Raw genomic sequence first — 20,316 nt, forward strand, 5'->3', positions numbered from 1 at the left:
GAGGTCTCCCCTCAGCCTCCTCTTCTCCAGACTAAACAACCCCAGTTCCCTCAGCCGCTCCTCGTACGACATGTGCTCCAGACCCTTCACCAGCTTTGTTGCCCTTCTCTGGACACGCTCGAGTAATTCAATGTCCTTTTTGTAGTGAGGGGCCCAAAACTGAACACAGTAATCGAGGTGCGGCCTCACCAGTGCCGAGTACAGGGGTAAGATCACTTCCCTGTCCCTGCTGGCCACGCTATTTCTGATACAAGCCAGGATGCCATTGGCCTTCTTGGCCACCTGGGCACACTGCTGGCTCGTGTTCAGCCAGCTGATGGCGAACATAAAAATAAATGAAGGCACCGCGTTCTGGACTAAGTAATATTCCAGAATAGTGTTTTTATAAGCATATATGCCAGGATATACGTTTCTGTTGAAATAAAGAAAAACAGAGTGGCTAAAGGAAAAAAATTTCACAAAGCTACCTTAAAAATCAGATCTCAGTCAGAAGTAGGCCTCATAACCTGCAAACCATGGAGAACTTTTTTTATCATTGCACACCAAGAGTCTTGGCATATTCAGTAGTCTCACATTACATGCAAATTTATTCTGTTATGTGAAATTCAGGCACATCTAAAGACTGGTGTTGGCTGAAGTGATTTAAGTTCCAGTTTACTTTAGAAAAACTGTAGGATTTGAAAATTTTCTTCATGTTACATGATGCTTTATAGTTCTGTACTTTATGCTAAAACATAAAAGGCTTGGACCAGAGACAATGAAAATAGGAATGGGTTTGAGCAAAACTTGGCCGGTAGATATATAAACTTGTGAGAAGATGCTGCTTAAGCTTTGAGGAATTTAAGTGAATTCAGTATCTCTTTAGGCCATTGTTTCCATTTTTATTACTTAAGGCGTTTATTGTCACGTACTGTGATGTTGGAAAGGGCAGGGGAAAGTGTTTAAAAATCTACTAGTAATAATAACTAGATAGTGTTTTTACTGTTAGAGAAAGCTGTGGTTTTGGGAGCAGGGATTATGGCTGTGATGGTGTTTGTTTTGCCATTTCTAAAAGAGTTTCGAAGAGCTTAGAAAATGCTTTCTGTCGAAAAAGGTGTTTTGGACCTACATTCACAGTGCTTTTTCTGATATCTTTTATGAGCTTTTCATAGAAAAGCTGACTTGAGCAAAGAAGTTGCACTTTAAAGGCTGTAAATTGAAAACAAACAAAATGAAACTTACAGTATTATTTGTTTAGTGTTGCTTACATCACTTCTGTTAATAGTGACCTACTGTCTGAAAAGAGATACAGGATACACAAATTAGAAGCTGGAAAAATTTGACCCTGAAATCATTTAATATCCTAGCAGTGAGAATGACTAAAATTGTCATGGATTCTCATGAATCTGATAAATTTGCTTCTTGGGGGTGCTGAAAAGGATAAAGTTTTTCTGCTGAGAGGGATCTGCATAGATCTGAGGTGAGGAGGAAAGGAGATGGTGATTCTTCTGGCCTTGAAATCTGTGAATGTGAGTCTTTGTCCTTTTCCTTCTTTGGGTCCTGAACATGCTAATAACATTTAAAGTTTAACTAATAAGTATTATAATCAACCTTCAGGTCTTCAGTTGCCTGTAGGATCAGGAAGATAATTATTTTCCTAGTGTGTAATTTGGCTTCTTGGCTGCTGCTTTGTGCAGTGGCAGATCACGCTGTGACAGCTGAAATGCTTCCTACCCCAAATGTTGTGCCCCTCTCGTAGCAGTTGCCAGTCATGTGGTAGGAGTGACCGCAATGGTACAGTCAGCAGTTCTTAATTTGCTGCAGTTTACTATTCCAGAGTATTAAAGTATTGACTACAGTATTAGACTGATAATGGAGCATGATGGTATCAGCCCGGACTTCGGGAAGAAGTTTTTCCAGAAGTTGTTAGGGACTTTGCAGAAACAGTCATCTTCCTCTGTAGCATGGGGAATGGTTCACCTAATAAAGCATGCCCAAGTGATCTCATACTTAATTGCTTGCAGAGTCTTTTGGCATTGGTAATAACCTATTCTCTATTGATGACATACATATTTTGTGTAAAAGGGCAGAAAAGACTATTTTTGGACTTGAGCTGCAGAAGTTTGTGAATTTACTTAGCTCAGGTACCACAAGTGCAAATGGTGAGCAACTGCTTTTAATTCTGGAATGAATTGCCCTCTTGGGGCATCATCTGCATTACACTTTGAAGAAGCCTTTGTCCTCTCTGTGGTCCATATTGGACAGTTTGAGAGCTGCTCTTACAGGGATTTGGGTGATTCTTTATGACTCGTCAGTGGAGCCTTTTTAAAATGTAATTGGCTTTGCCTCATTTGAACGAGGTGACTGGTTGCTTCATCCTGAATTGAGATTCTGAGAAGTCAGTTGCAAAAACAAGCTTTCATCTCACAAAGGTGTAGATATTTACTTGTAATTTCCGTGCTTTGTTGAAATAACTGATAAAGTAGAAACAAAGGCTTGAAAGTTAGTCTAAAACAAAGTGAAAGGTATAACCACAGAAATGTCATCACAGCCTCAGCTGAGATGCCACTGCTGTGAAATGGCCAAGAGCCAAGCTTTGCAGTGCATCTGACTTCACCTGGCACTAACTGTCATCTGCTCTCTCGAAACATTTCTTAAATGATATAATGATGAATGGCACTTCTATTTAGCGGTGTCATCCACTCAAAATGTTCTGTAACATCTGTTGCTTTGTTCATAAGTTGCAACAAAGATGAAATAGCTGAAGAGTGGCTGAGAAAGTGTTTGGGGTTTACAGAAGGGCTGCCTGCGTTCAAGCTGATTGAGTAGAAAGCTTTGGGTAGTTTTTGTGAGCTTCTGTGTGTGTTATCCTTGTGAAAGAATTGTTGCTACTTTCTGCTCTTTATACCTACAGTGTACCATATTTAAAATGGGTAAAAAGCCTTAGGAAAATGCTAAGAATTTGTGATGTGGTGAAATACCCTTTTATGTTTTACTCGTTGTCGATAGATTATGAATTAAAAAAAAAGCTGTTTTCTAATGAATTTTTTTGTTTGTACCTGATGTCACAATCAAGTGCTGTGTATTCTTTGTTTCCAAACCAAAAAGCTAGAAAACAAAAGAATTCCAAACAGCCCAAGCTCAGAGGTGCAGTTCCTTTTGACTATTAGGAAGGTGTGCTCATATTGATAAATTTTTTTATTAAATTGTGTTTGCTAAACTTGCAATAAATCAAATACACGAGAAAACATAACTTCATTCTGGATTTCTCCCTAAATTAAAAAATTGAGAATTTCCCCTCCATATCAGCTAATCTGTAATTTTGGGTTTTTTTGCACAGAGGACAGACATGACATTTTTATGAAATTGTGATTAACTGTCATACTTTGCTTTTTAACCTAACATGTTAAAGCTTCATTTTCTTACATCTTATGCTGCAATTCACTTACAGATTTTTTGAGTATTTTAAAGATAAGATTAAACAGTGACTTGAATGTCTTGCATATGTATTACCAGTTAAATTGACAAGAATCCACTCTTTCTAGGATTAAACTTTAAACTGATAGACCTACTCCAGTAATTTAAGTTTTAAAAGCCCAAATCTTCATAAGCTGTAGGACTTGATCTTGTAACCGCTGTTTAAATGCTGTTTTGGTTTGGTTTTTTTAAATATCTTGCCCTATGTTCTGTATACTTGTTCAGTATAAATGATTGACCAAACCCCTGATTCTTGGATTAAGGATAACTTTTGTTTGTTTTGGAAATCATTAAGGTAATAACAATAAATACACCCCCAAAAATTTCTTAAGATATTGCTGACATGACTGACTAGTGCCACTGTTAATATTACAGGACATGCATATTGTTTATAATCTGAGCCCCCCCCCCTCCCCTCTGCGGTGAGTTTCACACTTCCACATGAGCTGGGTCTGCTTGCTCAGCCTTTACCACTAATTCTGAGGCATGGTAGCTTGGAAAGTAATTATATGAAATTCTCTTGTTTGGGGTTTTTGTTTATTTGGGGTTTTTTTCATGCAAAAAGAGACTTTTTGAGATGACAGCAGCAGTCTCTATGTTAACTTCTATTTTGGTCATATGAAAGCAAGGTTGTGGAGTTTGTACCTTTTAGGAGAAGGTAACTAAATATCTTGGGAGTCAGGGATGCAGAATGGGATGTGCAGTGATATGTTAAGTAGCAGATTGACTTTTGGGTGCTGAGTGAGGTGTCACTAAAGCAGTCAGTGAGGAAATCCTCAGGACAAATATGTGTCAAAAATAGTGTTTCTATGTGTGGTAGGTGCCTTTACTCCTGTCTGCCAAGAGTGCTTTTTTCTTATTTTTGCTTTCTGATAGTAAAGTCATTCTTTCTTTTAAAACACCATAGAGACAGGTGGCAATGTTGGTGACCTTATAATTGTTCCTGTTAGAACACCGACCTTCAAAGTGGGAGATGAATGTTTAAATCTCCTTTTCCAGACTGGGATTCAAATTACATCTTCCAGAAGTGCACACTATGCTTCTGTGTGCTGGGAAACCTTTTAACTTCTTCCTGTTGGAAATTGTTCTCTCTGCGGAAAGAGGGGTGTGTTATTACTCTCTCAACTTCATCTAACTGAATGGCAAAGGCAGCCATGGAAAAAGGCCATGCAATACAGGAGGAGTGAGTTACAGGGATATTTTTTTTTTTTAAATACAGTTTTCTGATTTGAGGTTGTTACTGCATTTTATCCTAAAGACTTGTGCTTTTGTTTGTGTGTCTGAATAGTCTTTTGGGGACTAAAATTTAGACCTCTTTGAACTTTTCTTTCCTCTAACTCATGTTCATTCTTGTACAGATTATTATATTTTACAGGAAAGGCAATGCCCTTATTTCAAAGAAAGTAGCACTCTCTACGTTTTGAGAGGAATTAAAGAACAATTGCCTGACCAAACATTTAGAGGAAATGAATGGAGGAGGAATGCTTAATTTGAGGATCCTATATGTGACTGAGGCATGAACTTTTCATCAAGTTTAGCCATATGGTGCACGCAGTTCAAAACTGTTTCAAATTTTATTATGTTACTGTCAAGATGGAGAGAGGTGTTGCCATGCTGAGGATTAGGGAACAGTGTGAACAAGGCTTTCCAGATGGACAGTTGAGATCTTAGGTGTATAAATGAAACTGAAATTCTGTTTTTAAGTGTTGGAATTCTTTGTGGGCTTAGATGTATTAAACTTGGTTGTTTAGGTACCCAGTCAGTTGTATTGGTACTGAGTTAACTTGGTGCAGACAGTCTTTTTAGGGAACCTAGAAGATGATGTTCACTTTGGAGTTAAATATTTTTATGCCAAAAGACTGATTTGCAAAGTGTGGTACTTACTAATACAAACGTCTTGACATTGAAGTGCTCAGAGGAAAATTAGTATCACAGATTTGTGTTTGGTGTTTTGTTAGACTCTGCATTGTTGTTTTGGTTTGTTGTAGCTTTGTCTACAAAACAAGGTACAGCAGATTTTAGATGTTTAAGTTGCTCTTTTTAATAAAAAAAAAGTTTTTCTGTTAAGTTAATTAGTTTTTTGTTTTTCTTTGCAGCTTTCATCCAGTCGGATGGCATAATAGAAATGCTACGTTTTGATGAAGGAGACCTATTGCAGGTATGTAATCTGAGTAAATCATCTGAACTAGCAATGTTTCATCTTCTCTTTGATAGCTGCTTTTTGAAACTCATGGGTGAGTGAATTTTTGAAAATTAGAAACCATGAAAATTAAGTAAGTCCAAAGAAGTTTTGGACCTTCTAGAGTATTTTCAACAGTATGCTTTGGTGTGTCCTGAGGTTCTGGCTCCCTGATCTTTCGTGTTGGGAAACTGGTGGAGTTTACCACAGGTTCTGTCTGGCCTGTTTATCCAGGTTTTTTTCCCCAGAAAAACTGGGGGATGCTTTGTGTTTAAGGCTCATCTTGTAGAGTTGGGATGCAATTGGATAGCACAACTAGAGAAACTGGGAAGTGTTGCAAGATTCCCAAATGTAAAGGCAGCCATTGGGACCAAGTTCCCAATGGCTTTAAAGAACATTCAAATTACTGTAGTGAGGTAATTGTTGTTGCAAATATGGATTTTCCCAGTGTAATGTTGCCGTTCTTGTCAGCTTCCTTTTGGTGTGAGTCAAAATAGATGAAAAGTTAACTTGAATATGTGCTGATATTTTGAGATGGTGGTAGTAGTTGGGATGAAATAGATAGCAACATGGCTTTATACTTTAGAGCGAGGTGGTTCTGAAATTCTGTGGACTAGAATTTCATATGCATGCATTTTGTGAGTTGTATTTATGTTGAGAATCTCTTGTTAAAATTCCTTGATGATGTTATTTCTGGTAGTTGAGAGGGAGGAGAAGGGGAAGAAGAAAGCAATTAATTATTTAAATTATTAGAACACATGACATGTGACTGTGTTTAGCTTCATTCGTTAGCAGTGCAGTGCTTGATTTACAATTCCTACCTCCCATCTAGTCTAGAAGAGTCAACAAATGTAAAAGGTGTATAGTTCTGGGCTTGTGACAATATTACTTGTTTCAGATTTACAAAGCTGTTTTTTATTTTTCCCCATGTACCTAAGTTGTTTGGGGTTTTTGTTGGTTGTTTGGGGTTGTTTTCCTTCTTCCACTGCTTGGCCCTTAATGTAAATCAAGAATAACTTACTATAGATTTTAAGATTATAATGTACAATGGTAAAATCCTTAAAATTATCTGAACTGGTGACAGAAAAGATTGCAGTTAAAAACAAACACGCACACCCCCCACCCCCACCCCCGAAAACACAAACTGCCAAACAAGCAACAAAAAAGCCTCAGGTTCCTCATTAAACAGTTGTTTAGATGTCATATGCTAAACACATTCTCATAATAGATATCTGTGTAAGCTTATTTTGGGATATACAGAGTAGAATGGTGAAAGTTTTCCATGTAGTGGTTACAGCCTCAATTATTGCAGTTTGACTCAGAATATTTAACTTGCATGGAAGTACCATATATTCGTATAAATATAAGAGAAAAAATCACTAGGCTAAGTTTCTTTTCTTTTACATACTCTATTAGAATATATTTTGTTCAACAAGAGTGGTTTAATAAAAAGACAGGCAGGTGTTGGCCCAATTTTTAAGATAAAAATGATGTAGTTGAATTCACTAAACACATTTTAGGTGTTTTTTTTTCTCCCAGGATTTTTTTAAAACTAATTAAATTAATCTTCAAAATCTGAAATTATTATTTATTTTAGCACTGTATTAATCATTGTAGTTCTCAGGACTAGAAAGTAATGGTGCTGTTGTGAACCACCTCAATAATTCATATGAAGATGGAAAAGTAAAATAGATAGTTAATCATTCCAACTTTATTGCAAGATGCAACAAAGTCAGCAAAATTAGTTTAAATATTATGGTGGGACAAAGTCAAGCAATTCTGGATGTTGCACTGTAAACTTTGCAGTGCTTTGGATTGCATTTGACTGCCACTTATCCTGATACACTGATGAATATTTCATTTAAAACAAAGCAAGAGAGACAAATTTTGTAATAAGTAGTTTGGCTCTTAAGCCAAAAATACCTATGTAAGTGAAACCAGTTCCTTTTAATCAGAATGATACAGCGTGTTTTCTCTAGCTTACAATTTATTTGTTTTTCGTTCTTGTAAATTTTAATGTGGTGACCTCTTGTGACTACTTACTGCAACTAAAAAGTAAAACCAAAGCAAATACATTGTTAGAAAAGCAGATTTTGGTAACTGCTGTTCACAAGATTTAAGTTTTAAACCTAGTGTAATGTCATTGAATGTTTTTCTTTTAGCCTTTCTGTAAGTTTTCACAAATGTTTGTTGATTATAGGTCATCCATCATTACAGCACAAATATGGTGATGTAGTAGTAACTCTGTATTGTCTTATGTCACTTTCAGGTGATCTTTTTAATAGAAAAAACAACCAATTTAGTACATAAAGTGATTAATAATTCCTGAATTGTCAAAGCTGTCCCTAGTCTTGGTTTGTTTCCCTCCTCAGAGAATTTGGTATCTTTACAGTGGAAACAGCCCTTTTCTTGTCTGAAAGAGTTGCTTTCCAAGTAAGGCAAATCACATGCTGAGTCTTACATGATTTAACCATTAGGGATTCCTGCCACCTCCCTCCAGATAGAGTATATCCTCTTGATACTATTTTTTGTATATATTTGGACTACATACTATTGGTGAAACACATCTTGTATGTCTCAATCACATTTTAGGACTTCTGTTGTGAAAAATAAATGTGTTGGAAACTTGGGTTTGACCAGACTGAGTTAAAACAGTTATTTATTAAAAGAGAATAAATCTTTACATATTTAAGTGAAAAAACCCTTGCATTTAGTAAAAATGAACTGGCAATGGAAATTTCATTAGTTCATGCTAGTGGGTAGCAGTGGCAATGTAGAGACTGTACTTTTTGGGTGTGGACTTCCAGTATGTGGATTAGAAAGTGTTATATGATGTAGCTTTGCCCTCTGTCTTAACAGAGCAAAAGTGAGAATTTTATTCTTTAGCATGCATGTTTAGATTAAAGGTTTATATTTGAATAAATTTATGCTACTTCTGCCCATGGATTAAATTACAATAATGAGAGAATTTCTGAATTCTGTTTATTCTTCTCATGAATCAGTCCCCTTAATGACTCCACAACTTGTTGAACTCTTCAAATAATTTATTTAGATCCTGAACACAGTGTAAGAATTGTATTAACGTAAATTGTCCATTGCTCAATGCAGTATAGGGTTTGGGTTTTCTCTTCAATAGCAGGCAATTTGCAGATGTCTATATAATTGGTTGACACTTCAGAGTCATAGATTTGTTTGGTTGGAATGAACCTCAGGAGATCACCTAGTACTTTCTTCAGGTAGCAGTGTGTGTAGATGGACTACCCTTGACAGATGCTTGACTCTTCTGTTCTTAAAACTTCTAGAGAAGTAACTTTCACAAGTTTCCTTAAGTACATACTTGTTTCATGCCTAGCCTGGTTTTGCTGTTTCTTTTTTCTCCAGTATATATTCAGTTGGGTTTTTGTTAGTATTTTTGCCCTCTTCATAATGATAATTTTGCACTAAGACACCTATAACTTCTTCATGCAAATTTTTAAAAACACGCTGTAACTTTCTTTACTGGATTTTTATTTGTCTACACACTACTTAAAGCACAGCGTTTAATTGGGACATTAGTACTCTGAGGCTCTGAGAAAAGACAGAAAAGTTGCTTCTATGTGTAGTAACACTTGTATTAGTAATTCCAAAATGATTTGTAAATTTTTGACAGCATTTTGTTTGCTTGTAGTTTGTATTCGCTCTCCAGACACATTCTTTTCTTTAGTGTACTACAGCTTAGTTATTCCCAGTTTTAGATTTGAGCTCTCCTTCAGCTGAACCTTGCCTTGTTAGTGTCAGGCCACTTCCTCTGTGTGTCCTGATCATTTGAACCCTTGTCCAGACCTGACAGATGCTTCAGGCCCCTGACGATGTCATCTGCAAATATGAGGAGTGTTGAAATAAACTATAACTATTAATAATTTATCCTTTCCTGTTAAGCCAACATGCTGTCTTACTTTTTGAGGACTTTATTTTGATAAGTGAACAGTAAAGTAAAATTTATTCTTCAGAGCAAAGTTTTCATTTGCTTTTATTTCACAGAGGACTGTTTCCCAGGTCATTCTATTTATTGCGAGCTCTTGCCTTGGATATCTAACTTTTTCCTGCACAATGTAGTTGGGGCCAATACAGAGTGAGTGATCTTCTATTCAAACTCTGTGTTTGGAAAGTACTTATCCTTATGTAGTAGAATTTTTAAAGTAGCATATTCCTACAATGAAAAAGGAAAATCGTAAGACTCTTCGGTCTAATTCTCTTGACGTGGATCACTGCACTTACCCTCGCTGCAGTAATCTTAGGTGTATGAAATGCGTTTTTACAGGTGAACTCCTAGAAATTATTTAAGTGATACTTACTGGTTTGCATAATACCTACAATAGGGGAAAAAGAGAACCTGTGTGGTCATATATACTTAATACATATTTGCTGTCTTTGTTCATAAACTGCTGTAAACTGCTAGTCACAAAAGTTGGTAATGAGAATTATAATGCTCCTAAATGTTAACATGACTGGCGGTGGCTTTGCAACAAGGAAGCTACAGGACTGAGTTACGGGCGTGGGAATCAGCAATGCTGATCTCTTACTGGAAGAATTTTAGTATTTTCTGCATGATCTGTACTTCATTCTGTATGGCATGGTAAAGAAGTATCTTAATAGAAGTGCCAACCGTTCAGTTTTGGTGTATCAATGATAGTGTTTTCAGGGTGTAAAGTTTTAAATGTATTTTTTTATTACCTCAGATTTTCATATTGTATATTAACTTTTAAAACTGTTTTGATATGATCTCCACTGATATCCATATAGCCAAACTGCTAAGATACAGAGCTCATAAGTGGGCAATAAAGTGACTGGACCACCGATGTCGATGGGTGTACTCTATACTACAAAGTTCAGCTGGCAGTCAGTTACCCATGCCAGAGCTTGATACTGAGGACAGTACTGCTTAATGTCTTCATTAGCAACCTGGATGATGGTATAGAGGGTACTCTCAGTAAGTTTATGGATACTACCAAATTGGGTATAGTTGATACACTGGAAGGTAAGGTTGCTATTTGGAGGGACTTTGGCAGGCTGACAGAAAACCTCATGATACTCAGCTAAGGCGAATGCAAGTCTTGCACCTGGGAGAGAATAACCCTGTGTAACAGGACAGGCTGGGCAGTGACTGGCTAGACAGCAGCACTACAGAAAAGACCTGAGGGTGGTTGTGGTAGACAAGTTGAAGGTAAGTTAGCTGTGCGCCCTTGTAGCAAAGAAGGCCGCTGATCTACTGAACTGTATGAACAAGTGTGGAGCCAGAAGATAAGGGGTATGATTTTCCCCCCCACTTAAGCACTTGTGGGGCTGCAGCTGGAGTACTGTGTCGAGTCTTGGCTACCCAGTGCATGGAAGGCACTGATATACTGGAGCAAGCACAGCTTGGGATACCAGGATTATCAGTGGCTGGAATGCTTCTCCCATTAGGATGTGTTTCTTCAGCCCTTAGAAGAGAAGACTGAGGGGAAGACTAATTGCTGTGGGCAGTGTAGAGTTGACGAGAACCAGATTTTTTCATTGTACACAGTGGAAGGATGAGAGGCTTTGGACATAAATTTCAGCATGGAACATTCCAAACCCATGTAAGAAAAAAAGCTTTTAAACTTGAGGGTGATCAAACACTGGACCAGGTTACTCAAAGAAATTGTAGAATTTCTATCTTTGAAGATATATCTGGAACTCAGTGGCCCAAAGCTGTGAGCAACCTGCAGTAACTAGACCTCTCCTGAGCAAGGGTTGACTAGATGGCCTCTGGAGTTTGCTTCCAGTGCGTGTGATGTTTTAAAAGAATAAAAGCCATCTCAGTTCATTGCCATTGATAGTGACTAGCTGAAGTCCTGCTGCTGCTCAGAAGAAAAATTTCAGTTTCTTCTTCTTGTACAGGAAGAATTGCCATCCCCAGGCTTTAGTTCAAAATTAATTGATGCCCAGGAGTAAGTGACTGTTGCAAAGCCAGTGTCAATAGTATGTGTTGCATCAGCTAGAGTTAACTAATGTTTTTGTTTCCTTATGTGAGTTTGGGTCATGAAAGAGCATAGCAAGAATGACTCAGTTCAGTCCACTTTCAGCTTCCTTTCAGATTACAGCATTCATTTTTTTTCATTACCTTAGGCAAGGTATTCATCATGAATTATGTTTCTTTTAATTATCCTACTTATTAGCATAGAGCTCATGAATGCAGCAATGAAGATTTAAGCTGCCATCTACATACAGGTTTTGTAGCCGTCTCTCAACATTTAGTTGCGAGCAGCCCATAGCTTTTCTACAAGAAGGAACCAGCCTTACGATAAAATAACGATATGTGGAATGGTCTGAAAGAGTCTTTCAGATTGAGTCTTTTAAATTAGTGTGGATGCTCTTATGTAGGAGTACAGAAAGCTTTGGTTGTTGAGAGTTTTGGTAACATCAAAGAAATGTATTTTGTGTCTAGAAACCTTAGATCTTGATTAAGAGAGCCTCACTGCTTCAGCTGCTGCGCCCCCCCACTCTCCCTGCCCCGCTGTCCTTGTTCAAGACTCGAGGGCTTTAATTCAGTTGCTTAAACGTAGGTAACCAGTGCTATTTGAGATGTCCTGGGCTGTCCTGGACATCTGCATGGACCTGGCAGATATGGCACAGGGCATAGGAGAAACTGTGTGCCCTTCTGGATGAGACCAGGCAGGTTGCCCTGGGACATTCATCTCAAGTGGCAGCAAATGCCTATGTTTAGATGACTGAATGTAGTGGTAGGTAATATGACCTCTTACCAAGAAGTGAAGAATAGCTGTTATAACAAACTGGTGAGACATTAAAATTAATCTTTTTTTTTTTTTTGGTTGTTGGTTGGTTGCTTGGGTTTTTGGTGCAATTTTTTTGTTTTGTTTTTGTTTTTTGACTAAAGTTAACAACTGTGGGTATGTCTTAGAGACAACCTTCAGACAGTAAGGTGTGGTTTTTGATTCTTCATGTGCACAAGGTGGTTATCTGGTATTGTTCTACAACTGTACTGAGTCTGCGCTTTCAGGTACAGATTCTCTGTGAAATCTTTCTTGAGGATATGAGCCTCTGGAGAGAAATTGTTTTAAGTCTTGAAACCAGTGCTGGCTGCCTGCCTTCAAATTTTCTAACTCACTGTGTGCAAGTTGTCTCCAGATCTTTATTCTGAAATCCCTTTGATTTATAGTTTAATCCTTCTAGGGTTATATAAGAGATAAATTAAGGCATGCAACTGTTAGTAGCAACAGTCTAAATGCATATGCTATCCTTAAATTAAAAAAGGTTTAAAAAATCATCTATCTCCAAGACTTGAATGTAGCCTTTTCGGTAGAAGGATTATAAACCGCCAGTACTGTTAGAAGGGGTGATCTTCCCCCCCTTCCTCTTCTTTTTCCCACTCAATTGTATATTTCTGATTCTTTTGTGCTGACCTTAGTTCTTGTTAGGCAGTCAGCTGGATCAGGAAATTAATCCAATTGAATTTTTTTTTCCCTGTAACTTAGCTTATTATGTCTCTTGAAATATTAATAGTGTGCACGTGCAGCCTTCTTCCTGATCTGCACATTGCAAGGTAGTATTTTGTTATTTGTAATACTTGTCTTGTATAGATAAGATTTAATAAAAATTTCCTATAAATCATATTTTGGTAATGCTGCTCTATTACAGATGTATCCTTTACAGGAGAATAGAATAAACTGTATTTACTGAAGAGCATAATTTTATTTCTCTTTACGTGAGAAACTGGCAGTATTCAACAAAACCTACACTTTAAAGAGTGGATTGATCTGGTACATGGTTTTAGTTCTTGGCATTTATGTTCGGCAGTTCTATGCAGTCACACAGGAAAAATAGCATGCCAGACTGCAGCACAGTAGGTCCATAATTCTACTTGAAGATCAAATTAAAAAAAAGTATTTAGAATATGTAACTGAACACATTTGTATGTTTTTGTTTACTGCATGTCTCTAAAGATTGACGTGTAATAAAAATGAGTGGTAATTATAGAAACTGCCACATGAGATTTATTTTTGGTTTAGTTCCATGATGCTATGGTTGATGAGCTGCTGAAGTTGGTATGCTGTTTCTTTGCTCTTGATTGACCCTGATTTAAAAAACCCCAACAAACAAAAAACCTAAGAAATCCAGAACAAAATCCACACAACAAAATACCCACAAAAAACCCCAAATAAAGCAGAAAGCAAGCATCCTGCTCAAAACACAAAAAGCATCATTGAAATGAATTTGTCATTTTGCTTGTATTTAACAGACATCTGAAAGCAAAAAACCAGGTTTTTCCTTATAAGATTGAGTCTTTGATGGATTTTTGCTCTTAAATGTATTTCAGACCTATAATGTCCTATCAAAGTGATTTGTGATTCTAAACTTTATGTACAGATATTAGACTAATATTTTCACAGTAAATCTGTAATTTCAGAACATAGGAGGGAAAACTTGAGTATATGGTCAACCAGAGAATTTAACTCCCAACAGTTAACTACAGCCATGGCAGTGTAGTAGTTCAACTGTTGTCATTGATGCATATTTCCATTTGTTTCTGTATTTTTCTGGAGTTAAATTTGATCTCCACACTGCCCTCTGTCTAAAAGTTGGCCTGGGTGGAGTCTTAGACTAATATTAGGTATATTGACTGCCAGTTATGACACTTGAGAGTGTAGATAATGAACAACTTTCTCTACTGAATAATTTATAACTTAATAGAGCATACTTATTAGAGCCAAATCTAGTTGCCAAGGATGGGACAGTGTTGGTAGTGACTATTTTGGTTGCCATTTCATAGGATCTGAACCTGTTAGCTCCATCATCTGACTGTCAGGTAACTAGTAAATTAATTATGTGCTTTAGTTATTTTTCTAAAGAAAAATCAATTACTGAAAGGGAGGCTGTGTTTGGTTGTAGTGAATAATGCACTTTAAAGGACATTGCTGAAGGAATACAGGGTGTTTACATGTCTGTTAACTTCATAGAGTAAGCTTGGTTGTTGTGGTTTAACCCCAGACAGCAGCTCAGCCCCATGCAGCCACTTGCTCACTCCCCCGTGGTGGGATGGAGGAGAGAACTAGAAGAATAAAAGTGAGAAAACTCGTGGGTTGAGGTAAAAACAGTTTAATGGGTAAAGCAAAAGCTGCGTGCACAAGGAAAGCACAGCACGGAATTCATTCACCGCTTCCCATCGGCAGGCAGGTGCTCAGCCATCTCCAGGAAAGCAGGGCTCCATCACACGTAACAGTGACTTGGGAAGACAAATGTGATCTCTCCACATGTTCCCCCCCTTCCTTCTTCCCCCAGCTTTTATTGCTGAGCACAACATTATATGGAGTGGGATATCCCTTTGGTCAGTTGGGATCAGCTGTCCCGGCTGTGTCCCCTCCCAACTCCTTGTGCACCCCCAGCCTGCTCGCTGGTGGGGTAGGAAGCAGAAAAGGCCTTGAGGCTGTGGAAGCACTGCTCAGCAATAGCTAAAACATCCCTGTGTTATCAACACTGTTTTCAGCACAAATCCAAAACACAGCACCATACTAGATACCATGAAGAAAATTAACTCTACCCCAGCCTAAACCAGTACAGTGTTATAACAATATTTCACAGGAACACTGTCTCAGCAATTTTTGGTCTTCTCTCTCCAGTAGGCAGGAAAGTCAGTGGTGTGAATTCACAGCATGGAAGAATGCAAATGGTGAAATCAAGAGAAGAATGGCTTTAAATGACTGTGCTGTAGTGAAAAAGAGAGGAATATATGCAGTTGTTTAGTAGGGAGGAATAGCGAATTATTGCAGTTAGTAGAGAAAACACTCAGAATGGATTGGGTCATTTTTGGATACATCTGCATTAGATCTTCTGATCCAAAATTTCCTCATCATCAACACTTGGAGTGTACCACTTGCTACATGCATCAGAGATGTGCATAAAGCTCGTAAATGTTGAGACCTACTGAGCAATTTGTCTGTTAGCCTAGATCAGTGGTAGCTGGCTGTGGTTAAGATCAGCATACCTCAGCTGCAGTCAAGTAACTCGGGCAGTTCAGTCCTTACAAGAAAGCACTAGTCTGTTTCTATTGAGTAGGCTGGGCAGCATCTCCTGCAGAGCCTCAAAGCCACATGTATAGTCTGTGCTTTTAGAGAAAATCGGTACATCTGCAAGCTGTAAGCAACAGTAACATAGTTTAAAATAAATTTTAAAAAGAAAAAAAATTGGAAAAGCAGACAGTGATTCCTGGTTGTCAAATTTATGATAGAAAAGTAGATAATAAGAATAAGCATATGTAATTATAAGTAGCTGTTTGAAGCTTATTAAAACCATTTTTAAAATACTGCAGCAATACGTATTTTCTGCAAAGCTTGTAAAATCATGCTGTTGTGAACTAGGGGAAATCACAGGCTTAGTGTTTTAAACAAGTGCTTGTACGATGTGTTAAACCACCTTTTGACAGCACAGGTCCTTTTTGGATGGAGAGAAAATATTTTCAGCTGATTCAGTTTGATTCAGTTTCCTGTCTATTTTTTAAGCTGAGAAATTTGCTCTCACCTTTCCAGCCTGAAGATAAAATAAGCTATGGAAGGCAGAGATCTGGTTTTTTGTGATTAAATTCTTTAGATTTCAGAGCTAATCAATTAACTTGTGAGGCAGTACTTCCTAGGAAGTTTTAGATACAAACATTTTGTGTCTTCAGCATTCATCCATTAACTAAAACTGATTTTAAATTTATTCTTTCTTCATTTTAATTGAATTTCTCTTACTATTCTGAAATAATTCACTACAGGTTGTAATTACTTACTTATATCTTACTGGAAATAGAAAGTGGAGTGTGACATCAGAAGTAAAGAAGCTGAACTAAAAGCTTATCAATATACCTTAGTTAGGAAAACTTAATGGAAACATTTGCAAGCCAGTGTATTTTAATGAAAAATATGAAATGCTCCATTTCCCTAATTACGGTACAAATGTAACACACAAACTTAAAAGCGTGCTAAGTTTAAATGAAAACTTGCTGATTTTCAAATTAGAATAAAATTGGCAATATAAAACAACTTACCATGTCTCTTAACATTCTGTTCAGTGAGGAAAAACTGCACTGATCATGCTGTACTGCAAAACATAATTTCATGTGAACCCCTTGCTCCTGCAACATCCCTTTAGCAAGGCAGTCTGCTCCTCTATTTCAGAGGTTTTAAAACAAAAAATCTAATTGATGCTCTGCCTAGACATTTAAAATTGCAAATAAATCCTCAAACTACAAACAGATTACCTTTGTTTTACAATGGTAAATAATATGCTTCCAGCTTGCTTTAGTTTGATACAAATTGGAGGGTCAATAAAATAATTTAATTTAAAATCTGAAACAATACTTAGATTTACAGTCTAGAATTGATCCTTGACATGAATTGAACATTAATGTTTGTGGACTAGGTGATTTAATAGTAGTAATTATAAAATTTCAAAGAAGTGTCTCCAGAAAGCAAAATAAAATATAGTTTCTTTTATTAGAGGAATTTTTAAGTGAAGATAACTTCTAAAGAATTATTTAAGGAAAAAATACTTTTGTCTTAGGAAGAACAAGGAAAGCAAGTGTAATTTATAGGTGAAATAGAAATCAGTGAAGTACCCAGCTAAGGGACCTGATTTTAGTTCTTAAGTGATAAATGAAAAATTTGCATTCCCCTTGCGAATGAACGACATCCTTCTATTAGAGATCAACTGTGTCAGATGAACCAAGATGCACCATAGACTTTATCAGACCTGTAAGCTTTCTTCCCGCTCCCAGAAGATAAATATTTGTCTTGGTCATGAAATGCCTTTAAGAGAAGGACTGAAATCCTCAATTTGACCCCCAAATCCTGTGGGAAGGCAGTTTCCAGTGAGGTATGTTTTAACATTAGCTGTATCAGGAGGACATTCTATACACAGCCTTCTAAACCTGATGGGATTTCTTAGACGAGGAGAAACTAGTTTGAATTTCCTAGACAACCTAACCTCCTTGTTTTCAGGTAATTAACTGTGATGTCCAGCAGAGTGGTAGTAAAGGTATGAATAATAGAGTATAGAAGATCATTAGTGGGGAAGGAGATGAAGTTTCCTAATCAAAGGGAGATTGTAATGTTCTTTGTTTTCTGGTTTGTTAAATTACACCAGTGAGATAATTGCCTGACTGTTATTTGTTTTATATGCTTTTCTTTGTAATTTGTTTCTTACATCTATATTAGGTCTTTCCTTTGCTCCCTACATTATAGTTTCCTGGGCTTTTTCCCTCCTCTCAATCTTTAAGTTGTTAAGTTGCTGCTTGTCTTACAGTTTGTAGGAGTTCCTACCACTGGAATTGTCTGCAGTTCTTGTCCAGGGCCAAACAGTCTTTTGGTAGAGGCTTGATTTAAGTAATTGGAAAAAGCCAGTTTGCATTTTCTGCTCCGGATCAGAACCTCTCCTTTTGTCTTTCAAGGTCTGATCTACTAACTTGTTATAGTTGCTGTTTTTTCTTTTTTTTTCCCCACAGGAAGTATAATGCTGTCAGTGTCTTAATTTATTTTTTTCTTTTACAGACTGAGACAACTATAGGCCTCAGTTCATATCAACAGAAAAGGTAAGCATGATTTTCTAAAAGTTTAATACAGGCATCCTATTGAGATTTGCAATATTTTTTGTAAGAATAATAACATTTTAGTGTACACAAGATCAAATATGAATCGTGTCATTTTTCAATTATTTCCCTCGGGTAATTTAAGCTAGAATGTAAAACAATTTTTAATGTTGGACAGCTAATCACTTCACATATGGAATAAGAAATGAAAGAATTCTTTAATTCACTTTGTAATGTATACTACAGAGTAATTCTGTGTAAATAAAGAGGGGGTAAACTGAGACTCTGCTTGTAGATTATTTTATCATTTTACTGAAGTTTTATTGAGGAAGGAGTGGGTTTGTTTACCCTCTTCAAAAGTTCTTGGGGTCCTTTTGAAGAAAAAAATTTATGATGTTACTTTCAATAGATTCTTCCTCGCCCTCCCTGTCGCTGTTGCATTCTCTTTGCAACAAGTTTTGAAAAATCTCTGAAAAAAAGCAACATTTTTCATTTTTCACTTAAAAGCCTTGATCCTATCTGTATTGCTTGCTCTCTGCTGCCTTCTGATTAGATACAGACCTAAATCTTGAAATTAAATCTTCTGAATTGTGTAAAGATACTGTAGAATTTGGCTTACTTAATACTAGGTTTCTAAGTGCACTTGGAATTCAGGGTTTCAGGGGGAAAGAGTGAACATGAAGGTGCTGAAGAATCTTATGAGGATGTGGCAGGTCTTTCACTCCAGATGAAATTAAAACATAAATTCACATTATCTTTATTGTGTTAATGTAAAAGAGAAGAGTTAATATTATGTATTGAAATAAGGCAGTTACTTTGTATTTTGATCTGAAGCTTGAGGTAATTTGTGTATTATGGTAATGTGAATTTTGTCAAACTTGTGTTATATGAACATTTCATTTGCTTTTTAATTAAGAAAGTTTAGCTTAGTCATTCTGCATAAAACTTAAAATTTTGTGGTGCTGTACCTTCCCTGAATCTGTCTTCTTTCCCCTTCCCCAGCAACAGAGGCTTCTATCTACCCTTGAGGACTTCTGCCCATTTATTTCTCATCTATGAAGTTCCTCAAATTAAACTTTCCACCTGGTGCTTTTAGTAAACTCTTTGTTTTCTCATCGCCTGTTAACACTGGATTAAGCAAGCAGAATATACATTTCACTAAACTGTTCCTATAAGTAATCACTTCCAAAGATGTATTCAGTACTGGTTTCTCTCTCTGTTAACCACTTACACATACTCTATATACACCTCCATGTGTATATAACTGTACTGTGATAGGAGAATGAATTACCACATGTAAAGTTACCATGCATTTAGAGTTACTTGAGTTTAATTTTCGTGGTTGCTGTAATCATACAAATCATAACATTTTGGTCAAGATAAAATATTTTTTTAAAGATCAAATAAAAATTATGCACTTGAAGTAATTTGTTTACTAGGGAGTTTCCCCATTTTGCTATCTTAAACTGCTTGTGTGAAGCCCTGCACTCATTACCCGGTAGTAGACTCAGACTTTGCACAGCAGTAAAAGAACCCCTTAAATTTCATTATTGAACTTCTCTTGTATGTTGAAATAAGATGATCCTTAATGCTTTCGGAAGAATACAATCAAAGCAAATAGGTTACAGAGCAGTATAACTAATATTAACTTAAAAAATTTCCATTTCCATAAGCCAAGTAGCTTAAGCTAAGTGGTCATTGTGTTCTTCCCTGTCATGGTTTGTAATATGAAAACATCTGGACTTCTCGTCACTCATATCTCACAAACAACGTAAGTGGTTTAAGATGCTAGTACCCCAGTTGTTGTTTACCTGTCCTTCCTGCCAAGGATTCTCTCTCCTGTGACAGAGAAAATGAGTATGTGTGGCTGTGGCTCAGCTGCTGCAGTTCATGGTCCAGTGACTTATTTTACCCTGCCAGCGGTGATGGTTTTGTGCATGGATTGTGAACTGGAGCTGTTGTGCTGTGGATATTTGTTGCATTCTTCCACAACCTGTTAGGGGATTACAAAATGGTGGGGGACACAGCTGTGGACAGGAACTTAAACAGCTGTAGCTATGCGCTGCAGTGTGTCAGTCAGATTGCAAGTATGAAAAAATGA

General features: G+C 36.9%; 1 protein-coding gene across 1 annotated transcript in view; it reads left to right on the plus strand.

The window, feature by feature from the left end:
* The window catches only part of TMEM131 (transmembrane protein 131), a 101,738-nt gene that overhangs the window by 15,642 nt on the left and 65,780 nt on the right, over nucleotides 1-20,316 (plus strand). Inside the window, exons 2-3 of the mRNA XM_074815033.1 lie at nucleotides 5,553-5,614; nucleotides 18,178-18,218. Coding sequence (XP_074671134.1) covers nucleotides 5,553-5,614; nucleotides 18,178-18,218 — 103 coding nt within the window. The remainder of the gene's footprint in view (nucleotides 1-5,552; nucleotides 5,615-18,177; nucleotides 18,219-20,316) is intronic.

Source organism: Strix aluco, chromosome 2 (genome assembly GCF_031877795.1).
Source record: "Strix aluco isolate bStrAlu1 chromosome 2, bStrAlu1.hap1, whole genome shotgun sequence".
Classification (NCBI taxonomy): domain Eukaryota; kingdom Metazoa; phylum Chordata; class Aves; order Strigiformes; family Strigidae; genus Strix; species Strix aluco.